Genomic DNA, 11,457 nt, shown 5'->3' on the forward strand with positions numbered 1-11,457 from the left:
ACAAAACAACACAAGGAGAAAGTAAAAGATTAACATACAATTGCAGTGTCTTGTGTTTCCTTCTCCTCAGATCTCATGTCAAATTGTGGCAGATATTGTTGCCTAAAGCGGTATCCAGGACTTTTCCTTATCCTTGTCTGAAATTAAAAGGAGTAATCAGTAGTGCAAGATTTATGTGTGCCAAGTGCTCAATCTGTCAAGGACTTTAAAAGTGAAGTAAAGTTGTCACTAAAAGACTACATTCTAATTGTTTGTAAACTTTTGGAGTCATATATCTTTTCCTTGGTACTGGAAGTCATAAATATCGCAGCTGTTAACTGTAAAACATCTTTCATGCGTGAGTGATCTGTAACATGCAATGCATTTTGGGAATGATTGAAGATGGTGGAATAGAAAAACAAACAAAGCCACAGGAATCCCACTGTACACAATACCGGGACCCCACAACTCTTTCTATTTATATCACAGTGTTTCGCACTGTAGTGTCCATTAATAATGAGCTACCTTTATATGACAAACTTTACGACTTGTCAGTTCTCCCTACCATTTAGGAAACTGCGATACAAATGGGAATGATATGGGCTAATTCTACCTTGTGGTACCCATTTTTTCTTGTGATCTTACCACTTGCTGTCAATCCAACGAAGTCTTAAGTGAAGAAAGATACAGAAATAGAAATAATTTCCTTGCATCACAAACAAGCAATAATAATAATGAAACGATAAACTTCAAGCAAAACTATAGATAGGGATACGGTGACTGTCTTAGGTGAGTAGTTAGACTGAGGTGCCACAACTACCACACCCCTTTACAAGATCTCTTAACAGGGAAAGGGGCTCTGCTTTGCGCCTTGGATGGAATCTATCTGTAGACACCCCAAGAAAGTGGCAGATACTCTTTATCGTGGCTAAGCTGAGTGTTTTCGTTCTGCCCTTTTTTGTTATTTAACTCTCCCACGATTGATAATATCTGACACCTTGTTTCCCAGCTAGATGCGGTTCAGTAGGACTCGGCCAGTGCCTTAAGACATTTTCAGTCTTCTTGTTGTTCGCCGATACCTACAATCCTGGCCAAAAAATCCCGGGACAAGAACACAAAATAGCATTGTCAGTGAACATTTTCATTCTCCATATCTTAAGCCAGTCTTCAACATTTTTATTAAGCTGTCTTTGCAACTTTTGGGAAGGCCCCCTCCCCCCAAACAATGTTAAGCGCAACTGGAACACTTTCTGACCGTAGATAAACTCAGCATCGTAACAACATTGCTTGGGGGGTGGGGGAACAGTTCATGATTAATTTTGCAAATCGTCGCATTATTTTTGGCCAGGATTGTCTGATTTTAGCGTTGCTTTTAAATTGGCAAATAATATCATTTTAAAGACAATTTGTGACCACACACGGGAAAACGTACACTAACGCTTTACCGTTTAACGGGCAAAACTAACGGCTAACTAACAGAGAGCTAACGTGGAGCTAACGAATTGAAACTGCCTCCTAACGGTTTGCAAAAGCGTTATAACGGAAAGCTGGAACGTTAAACGGTTCAGTCAGTTCGGCTAACGGTTAGTTTGAAGCGTTTAACGCTTTAGCAAAGCGTTAAACGATTAGTTAACGAACGACTCGAGGCGTTAGACGGTCATTGAACGGATCCAATCGTTCAAGTAAAGTTATTACAGTGTAAGTGTATTCAGCTCAGCGGCGCGATCAATAAACGAACAACTGCTCGCAAAAAAATATGCAAACGCTCAAGCTGAATTCCTAACTGTGATTAACAAAGCAAACCACACCGTTAAACGATTACTCGAAATGCTCAAGGCATTAGACGGTCAGTGAATGGATAACCTGAAAGTTTTCAATCGTTCCAGTATAAGCTGAAGTGCAATTACAACCGGCGCTATCGATAAACTAACAACTACTTTATAATTATGCAAGCAAACAAACAAGTTGAATTCGTTATTGTGAATAACACTTAGTTAAAATGGAACTAATAAGGAGCAGTACCGTGAGCTTTTCAAAATCAAGCGCTTAAAGGCTTGCCAGCATCAGTTGTTTGAGGAAAACACCCACAGTTTACTGTACAGATTTGATATTATAAAACCACTTTGCCATAAATGTAGTGAAGGTTTGGTGCCAAAAGATGTTTTTATTTCTGAAAAGAGCCACATAACTCCCGGAAACCATCACCAAGAATCGACAGAATGATACGTAAACAACATAACGTCACGTGGACAATCACATGATAGCTAATAATTATCGCGCGCACGTGGAAGAGGCAGGAGCTTGAAATCGCATCAACAAGGGTTCGCGTCGCGTCTTGGAGAGCTAAATCAAGCGATTCGTCTTCGCGCTACTGCCATGTGGAACTTAGTTAATCGAATGAAATTCGACTTGAGAACTACGTTTGAAACCAACTCGTGCTACTGCCGTGTAGTTCGGCAAAGGTTGCTGTGTTACACGGCAGTACACAACTTGGTTTCAAACGTCGTGCTACTGCCGTGGCGATTTAAAAAAAAATTAATTAACATTTTGGATTAATATCAATTACGGCATTCGTCCGCTACTTGAAAGCTATTTGAACGCGGCTTAAAAAAACAACAACAGACATTTGTTTACTTCGCAGTTATGTTATTTATTTCAAACGTTTCTGACATTGCAAAATAACATCTCCTTAGTTACAATGGTTAAGGAAAATAGCTAAAAAAAGATCACGAAATCAAAATGTTTACAGTGAATTTTAGTTTTCCCTGTGAGCAAACCTACTTGCTCGACACCTGGCGTTTATTTTACTCTTAATAAACTTCCACTGCTTTTCTTTTTCTGCCTCTGATTCCACGGGAAACTTATTGAAAACTAAAACTTTTAACATATTTAGCTTGCGACCACTTAAACATTGTTTATTGTGGCTTCCATCAGTGTTTCCGCTACTCAGTTCTTCTATACTAAAGAAGAGAGGAAGGAGCCTCACTGCGCATCGATGCCTCAAGACCTCCCCTTCAAGCACGGCTCGAACACGTTGTATCCTACTTGGAGTAACACAGGTCTGTAAAACATCTTCTCCGACCTGGTCCACGGCTTTGTTATCTGAGAGGGACACTACAGGAGTAACGGGCGTTGAAGGAATTGGCGCTGGTTGGTGCTGGCTGGTGGTTGGTGCTGGCTGGTGGTCGTTGGTTGTGCTTACTGTTGGATGCCGCTCGTTAGTGGTTGCTGGTGCTGCTGATATGGGTGTTGCTGGCGTATTGGTGGAAAATTCATCGCTCAAACTCTCAAAGGCCTCAATGTCGATCGTCTGTAGTTCTGTTGCGGGAGGGATGCGTAATGCAGCAGAAAGGTCACTAAATGACGGCACTAAATTATCAGGATCTTTGATCTGCGTAATCGAGAAGAATGATATATAAGTGTTACGAGTGTAAAGACCATTAACGTGAAAAAAAAAAAAAAAACAACACTACTTTCTGGTTTTCCTTCGGCTGCTACCGACTTCTGTCGTGACACTTGACGTCACTAAAATAACAATATGACGCCGATCAAGGGACTTTGTTCGGATGTGTGTTTCATTTTCATTGACTAGTAATAATCAAAGCTCAGAAAGTGCATTCGAAGTGATGCACGAGAAATCAACATCAAATTTGCTTATAGAGGCCAAAAAGCTTTCGGTTTCCTTGCGTACATGCAAACATCTTGTCTGTGCACATGTATAATAATTATGTCTCGCCTCCGTGCAAAGCGATCGCTTGATGGCAAATCGATTGCGTTCACAACTGCGAGGATCGTTCTTCGTTTGGTTTTGAATTCGTAAAATGGCAATCATTTTTACCGCCCCAAAACATCTCTGAATATATTATTATAGGTTGAATTTTGGAAATCGAGGCGGAATCTAAACACGAAACGGTCTTTCTGCAAGTATGAACTGAGATGATTCTCTCTGCTTACCACAGTCTCTAACGATTCCAGTCGCTCCTCAATTCTCGACAATCTGTTTGCCATGTTCCCCTCCAACGCGGACAGCGAGTCTTCAAATCTTTCAAGCATCTACGAGAAAAGGAAAATAGATTATTCTTTCCGTTAATGCATGCTTAATGCTATTTCTATCTGCTGCGAGTAAGACTGAATTTACTTGAACAATCCAATTGGCTGTGAAACACCCTGTTCAGAGTTTTGTCTTAATTACAAATGTGTAAAATATATCTACAAACGATGCGATATTTTTATAAACCACCTGACAGAATTTATTTCAAACTACAAAAGCCCTTTTCCCTACAAGGTAACCGGTCGTTTCGCCTACGAGTTGTCTCGCCAAGAGCCAGTACGCTAATGTCTTAGGTCAGTTAGCCATACCTTTCTCGTTCTCAGTTAAACTTTAACCATGACTAGTGAGCCGCCGAATTACTAAAACAAAAACCTTTCTCGTTATTTCAACTATCATTAGGACTAGCGAATCACATTACTCGTCAGCAAACTGACTTACGACGTTCGCGAATTGTCCGTTGGCGAAACATTTCGTAGGCGAAACGACTGCAATTCCCCTACAAAGTTACTGGATTTTTCTGTCTTACCTTACAAAGGGTTTCTTGACCGAGCAGCTGGCTTCTCAGAAGTACGCACTCTTGCTGTTTTGACTCAAGTTGCTTTTTAATTGCGCTGAGCTCGTCGGCTGCTTTGGCTTCTGTGCCACTATCTAATCTTGCTTTTTTCGCCGCAGATAGTTGGCAGTTTGCGGACCATTCGGCTTCCCTCTTGTGTTGTTCTTCCAGGAACTCTTGATAGGGATCTCCAATCGTTGTTGCTGATTCTTTTCCCGACACCTAGGGTCAACACAAATTACTTTGTCAATAGGCCTCATTACGGTTTTCGACGCCATTTTGACGGGTAGGCAAACAGGCTTGAAATAACAGTGTTTGTATGGAAACCTGATATCAAATAATTTTTCATAAAAAATCGCTTCTGAAAAATTCCTGAATTGGAAACTTTTGGCACTAGGAAAAAGGATTTTAAGAACAAAATTGGAGGGATGCAGCTGTGACAGAAAGGGTCCAGCCGTGTTTTGAACTTTCCATACATTTGTCTGTATAGCGAACCAGCCGTGAGCTGCTACTAAAAATAGTTCGCGGGAAAAAATACAGGGAAATGCATGGAAAGTTCAAAACACGACTGGACGCTTTCTGTCAAAGCTACATCCCTCCAATTTTGTTCTTATAATCAATTCGCACCACAGCATTTGTTTAAGAACTGACTAAAATTAATTGCCGAATTTTTAGAACTGTTTTCTCGAATCAATAATTATTTTCACTTTGAGGGACACTTTAAAGAGATAAAACCCAAAGGGATGATTTGTTCGTTTGCCTTCAAATTTGGACAGTAGCTAGTTTAACAGTAAACAACATAAAAACTGTGTCTGAGAATTTTTTCTTTCGAAATACCTTTTCTCGGAGAGCAATTTTTGTACGATCACTTCTATTACGACAATATATTTTATGTCAAAATTCTTGGTATAGTTCGGTAACCAGCCATAAAAGCTTTAATTTGATATAGGGGTTTAGGTATCTACTCTTAAAACTGGACGCGCTACATTGTTCGGGCGCGAGACACCTGAAGGTATATGGTAACCTCCACTTACTTGACCGCCCAAACAATCTTTATAGACAATAAGTATGACAGGAAAACAGGCTACTTCTTTAATCGTCGCCTATCTTTGTGTCAACTTAGAACAATAATCACCATCGCCCTTCTCTCACAGAGCCAGGTTGTGTAACATACGTACTTTGAAGGGGTAAAGGACACTATACATACAAGGCCCGTTTCTCAAAAGTCCCGGTAACTAACCGGACCCGATAAGTGGTTTTGGTGATAAATGTTTCTTAGCAGAAGTCAAATTTTGCTAGCTAAATTTTAAAATCTTGTAACTGTATGAAAATATTGGCTAGGTTTCATGTCTGTAGTGACTGTGTAATCGGCGAAAAAACAATTAAAAATATACTTGTCGGGCCCAGTAAGTTACCGGGACTTTCGAGAAATGGGTCCCAGGTTGTATCAGCTTTGGAAAGCTTGGTTCATGCCTAATTTCGCTGAAACTAATTAAAACATCTCATACCTTGTCATCTTTGTTTCGTGCCGCCTTTTTCCTGGATGGTTGGATCGGTTCGGTTATTTCGTCAGACTCCTCCGTTAACAAGTTCTTTTCCGACCATTCGATGTCTATCTCAGCTAGGGTATCCTCGTTATCTAAGATTGGAAAGAGATCATGAGTGTTGGTGTCATAATCCAATTTATGCAGTAACAGAGTGTGATGTTTTGGGCAGTAAATTTAATTGACAACCAAACCAATTGACAACTGATTGTCGCTGGAGGTGAGACTATGAAATTTTCCACTGTCGAACTTCAGGACCAATTTCTCGCAATTTCGCGTTAGCTTATCATCTCTTGACTGATATAGTGCAGTTACTTTGGTTGTACGTGTTAAGACGTATGAGCGTCTGAAATCAAGTGCGATCGTGATCGGGATTACGTTCGAAGGAAACCGAGGGAAATCAGGCTTAAGCACAAAAAGTACGTGCAAATCAGCAGTTACTCGAGCACACAACACTTACCGTTTAGTGCTAAAATTTCTGCCTCCACCTTTTTTCCTTGCCAATTGACTGTGACTTTTGCATGTTCCTTTAAATTTCCTTTCTCTAAGATCAATCGGGTCGGCGCTATCCCAGTTCTGCTCTCCTGAGGAAAATACAGCAACGCCTTCAAAGGCCGCTTGCTTGCCTCCTTGCACATTTGCCTTAAAGTAAGTGCCATAATGACAAAATCTCTATTTTAAACGTGTTAGTTGACTGTGTAGAATGCGATCAGCATGGTAACGCGCGTGTTGCGGACAAGCCTTTTATACTCTAAACGAACTCAAAGTGGATCGAAATCCTCAAGTTTTCATTGGATGATAGCAATCCTTTGTTTTTGTGGCTGTTCTTTGCATTTTAAATACAGCAGCGGACCGCACTGGAAACGACTTCTCGCCGGAGTCACTGGAAGCCGGTCGAGGTTTGCAAATTTTAACATAACAATAAAAATACAACATATTTTAATGTGCATTATCCTTTTTAAAGCTCGCATCGTCTTTTAAAGTAGCTCGAAAAATATTCATACTAAAGTACTCCGGCTTTAGCTAAGGCATTACTTTATGCTACGTCTCTGCCCTCAAGCTGTTCCCACCAGGATTTTGTCAGTCTTTGCTCGCAGAGGAAAATATTTTTAAGTGCTGAACTTTTGGTTCAGCATCCGTGATTCCTGAGCCTTGTTTCAGACGCTGTTTCTACAACACTCCTTTGCACATGCTGGCAGGCTGAGCCAGGCGGGATTAATTGACTCAGGGGATCTAAATTAGATCAGCCGTTCCCGGGGTATCTAATCGAACAGTTTGGTAATCGAACCCAATCGTTCGATTGCCAAACTCAATTGAACATAATCCAAGTCACAATAAAAATTTGCCAATCGAACACTATCGAACGTTCGATTACCGAACGATCGGTAATTAAACTCAGACGAACGTTCGTTTACCGAACTCTTGTTCGATAGGCACCTGGTCTGTGGAATTCAGTCTTAAGGTCAAATCACTGCTAGCTTTCTCCTTCCCTTTATCCCCGGCTTTCAGTAAACATGTCGAAAACGTCAAGATTGCATCGGATTGGTTCGAAAATCGAACTCACAGCAAAATAGACGTTCGATTTTGCTCGATTGCCGAGTTGCTCGATTGCTGAGTTCGATTGGATTGTTGTTTTTATTTGAACGTTCGATTATCGAACGATCGGTAATTGAACTCCGACGAACGTTCGATTAACGAACTCCTGTTCGGTAGGCACCTGGTCTGTGGAAATTCAGTCTTAAGGTCAAATCACTGCTAGCTTTCCCCTTCCCTTTTCACCTGGCTTACCACAAACATGTCGAAAATGTCAAGATTGCATCGGATTGGTTCGATTTTGTTCGATTGGATCGAAAATCGAACTCACAGCAAAATAGACGTTCGATTTTGCTCGACTGCCGAACTCCATCGAAACCAATCGTATGATTGACTTCGATTGGATTTTTGTTCGATTAAGTACCTTGAGGCCGTTCCGAATTGATTCAGACGCCGTACTACACATGAAGTTAACTCGTTGAATTCGATTCGGCTCGGCTGAAGTACAGCGTCTGAACCGGGCCTAAGTTTACTTAAACGAAATACACAAGGAACAAAAGCAGTAAGTGGATTGCGTGAGTGGATTGCCAAGGTTTTTAAAAATACAACACTTTAATGTAAGTTACTTAAGTTGCACCATTCTTGTTCTTCGATCAAATCACTGAATTTCGTAAAGGTTTAATACAAGCACTTAAACAGTACTCGCTACTTAATATACAATACTTAAAATTAGAAACAGTTCAGTTCAGATTGCAGGAGCTACTAAGTCCTCTGTGCCGGGTTTGCAAAATGGTCTAATCTCTCTGTAGAGATAGTTCTTTCGCTCTTCAGTGAGACCATCAGGTCTGATTGTGGGCGGAAGATGCGTTGGAGGAAGAATTGTTTCATTCTTCAGCAACATAAACTGTTGTTCCGGGCTGGTAGCAAATTCTTTACAGAAGACCATTCCCGGCCTGTCCTTTGTAAATCGAAAGTGATGATATTTCTTTATATTCGGGATCTTCTTAAAATAGGGTCCCAGGAAGGACGCCCAGTCGTACACGGGAACGAGTATTCTTCCGTCGTGTGTTCCCACGAGTTGTACCTTGTTGATGCCAACACTGCTAGACTTTTCGACCATACGCGCGAGTTCATACATGGACGAGACGTAGGTAACTTTGTAGGCTTTCTTGAGAATACCAAAGCAGCGGTCTGGGCCAAATTTCGTGTGGCCAGTAATAAGAAATGAATAAAGGATAGTGTCGTGGAGGTGCATCAAAATTCTCCAAGCCAAGTACCACAAAAAATAATTGTTTTTATTCTGTCCGGCGCAGTTGTCGGCGTTAAGGTGTACGTCCGTCTCCCCAAGTCCGTGGTGCTCAAAATAAAAATGAACATAACTAATCGTCGCATTTGCTCCTTTCCCAGCTGATGAAGCTTCATCAATCAGGAAATTGACCTGTTGCGGGATTGCTTCACACATGATTCCAAAAATACCGCATTTCCAAGGAGTTTTAAAGTAAATGGGGCCCGGTTGCATGGGGTTGCTTGGATAATGCACTTGCTGTGCATAGTCAAACGAGTAATGCATTGTTGTCTTTAGGGAACAGGCATTTCCATTTGCGTGGTTTAAGGCTGCAAAACCGCCCAGTGCCTCCAGTGTTTCTTTAGAGTTCGTACAAGAGTTCTTGTATAATTCCCTTTCCGCTTGTGCACAGTTTATGTGATCCTGGTGGGCCCTGATGCATTCTGCTTTCTCATCCTCTGAAAGATTGGCAGCTCGTTGAAGTTTATTAGTGTTTTGCTGACAAGTCATGCACAAGTCAGTCATTGGTTTTGAAACCACAACATTAGGGTAAAAATTTCCCCATACTTCAAGGAATTTAGAGTAGCTAACAGCCCGCCTGTTGCTTGCCTGACAAGCGGACTCGTACAGACGCCAAGCACCCTTCTTGGTCTCACTTGATGGCAGAACTTTAACATCATCATTCTTGAACCCTGGAATCCTTCCGGGAAGGACAATCGCGTTTTCTTCGATGTAGTTTAAAAGAAAGGAATTCACTTCTTCAATTGTTGACTGCGGAAGCGTATTTTCCGGTAGTCGTCTTTTGTTCCCATGTTGCCGTGGTGAAATGCCATGTTCCTCGTAGTGCTCTTTAAGTCGACGAAATCGCGAATAGCTTACGCCGTAAAAGCACAAAAACATTTCTTTGCAAATTGGTTTCGACTGGAAATAAAATGAGCAGCGAGGACTCCTTTTGCAACCAATAGACTCAGTTCGGGTGAATGCCTGGATGCTAGTTAAAATCACCAAGTCGAGCTCAGTACTCGACAGTTCGAGGCAGTTGTTCAAATTAAACAAAACTGTTTCTTCGGTAAACTGTAGGGAACAAGGGCCGTTCTTTGGACCAAGAGTGCAGCCGCAACCACCACGTAGAAATCTTTTCACTTTCTCCGATACTTCGTTGCAATCTTCTCTTTCGTTTTCAAACTCACCCATGGCGTTGTTGTTTTAGTTTTAATCGTTTTGTTTTAGTTTTGATCGTTTTGAATTTCGCAATGTTTTGTTGCCATGGAAACGTGCCCTTTGACAAAAGGACTGGGACTAAGTCTTTGTTTGCGTTTTGACGGCTTTTTATGATCATTCTGCTTAGTCCGCTCAAAAGTTTAACTCAAAGGTGATAAGGTGGTCTGCAAAACCTGGGTTTATTTCGTAATTGAATAAGAACAATCGAATCATTTTTAAGGTGTCGAAACACCGAGCGGTCTTGCACACGACCTCTTTAATGCCCACGATCGCTCGAATACTAAGCGATCGTGGTTTGCAGTCTAGCCTGAGTCTAGCCTGATGCGCGCAATGGGATATAATCATACTTAAGACAGTACTCTTAAGCTAAAGCATTACTTTATGCTTCGTCTCTGTCCTCAACCTGTTCCTGACAGGATTTTATCAGTCTTGGCTCGCGGAGGAAATTTTTTTTACGTGCTGAACTTTTAGTACAGCAACCGTTATTGCTATTAAAGTTGACTCTAAAGTATTCTTAACGAGATACACGAGGAACGAAAGCGGTAAGTGTTTGCGTGTCGTCCGGTTTATACGAGCAATAATTGCCTTTCATTAACCTTGATGCTGGAACCAGTTTTCCTAAACTAAGAGCAGTCCGTCTCGTCATTCGTCAAGCGTAAGGCTTAAACATTAGCGTGAAAAAAATGGCCGCGGGAAATCTGGACACCAGATTTCGCGCGGCCATTATATTTTTTCGTCTCGTGGTTTTAGCCCACACGACGAACTAAGCGGCGAAAGAGGGACCCTTTGTAGTCTAGTTTTTCCTTCTGCTGTTACTGTATGAAAGACGATGTATGAGGTAAAGCATTAGAATACAAAAATATGTCTGTGGGTGTTTGCGTTCGAGAAACGAAGCTAACGAATGGTGCTCATAGCGGGAACAGTCACAGGTAACGTACTGGTAACGTGCATAGCTGTAAACGGCTACAGAGCCAGGTTAAACGCCTTAAGACAGTGTTGCTCTTGGCTAACGGCTAACGGAGTTCAAACTTCAGCTAACGGATGCTAACGCCTAAGCTAGTTGTTCTAACGGATGCAAATTTTTGCTAACGGATACATGAACTGTTCTAACGGTTCCAGACTAACGACTAACGCTTTTACTCGCAGTACTAACGGTTTTCCTTAAACGTTTAACGGGTTACTAACGGTTAACTAACGGATGACTAACGGATGACTAACGGACGACTAACGCTTTCGGCCGTTTAACGGATAAGCGTTAGTGTACGTTTTCCCGTGTGTGGTCATATTTGGA

The 11,457-nt window shown here is 41.4% G+C and overlaps 2 protein-coding genes across 2 annotated transcripts; both read right to left on the reverse strand.

The window, feature by feature from the left end:
• Window positions 1–1,908: 1,908 nt before the first annotated feature.
• Window positions 1,909–6,786, reverse strand: LOC146489303 (uncharacterized). Its single transcript, XM_085109956.1, has 5 exons — window positions 6,588–6,786; window positions 6,092–6,222; window positions 4,557–4,805; window positions 3,934–4,032; window positions 1,909–3,370 (listed from the first exon to the last, which is right to left on the reverse strand). The coding sequence occupies exons 1-5, from the start codon at window positions 6,784–6,786 to the stop codon at window positions 2,735–2,737; spliced, it is 1,314 nt and encodes a 437-aa protein (XP_084966082.1). The 3' UTR covers window positions 1,909–2,734.
• Window positions 6,787–8,301: 1,515 nt separating this feature from the next.
• Window positions 8,302–10,163, reverse strand: LOC146489304 (uncharacterized). The gene has a single exon (XM_085107655.1). It carries the CDS (start codon window positions 10,137–10,139, stop codon window positions 8,406–8,408), a length of 1,734 nt encoding a protein of 577 aa, XP_084963781.1. The 5' UTR covers window positions 10,140–10,163; the 3' UTR covers window positions 8,302–8,405.
• Window positions 10,164–11,457: the final 1,294 nt, after the last annotated feature.

This window comes from Pavona decussata, unplaced genomic scaffold, assembly GCF_977016875.1.
Source record: "Pavona decussata unplaced genomic scaffold, jaPavDecu1.1 SCAFFOLD_6, whole genome shotgun sequence".
NCBI classification, from domain to species: domain Eukaryota; kingdom Metazoa; phylum Cnidaria; class Anthozoa; order Scleractinia; family Agariciidae; genus Pavona; species Pavona decussata.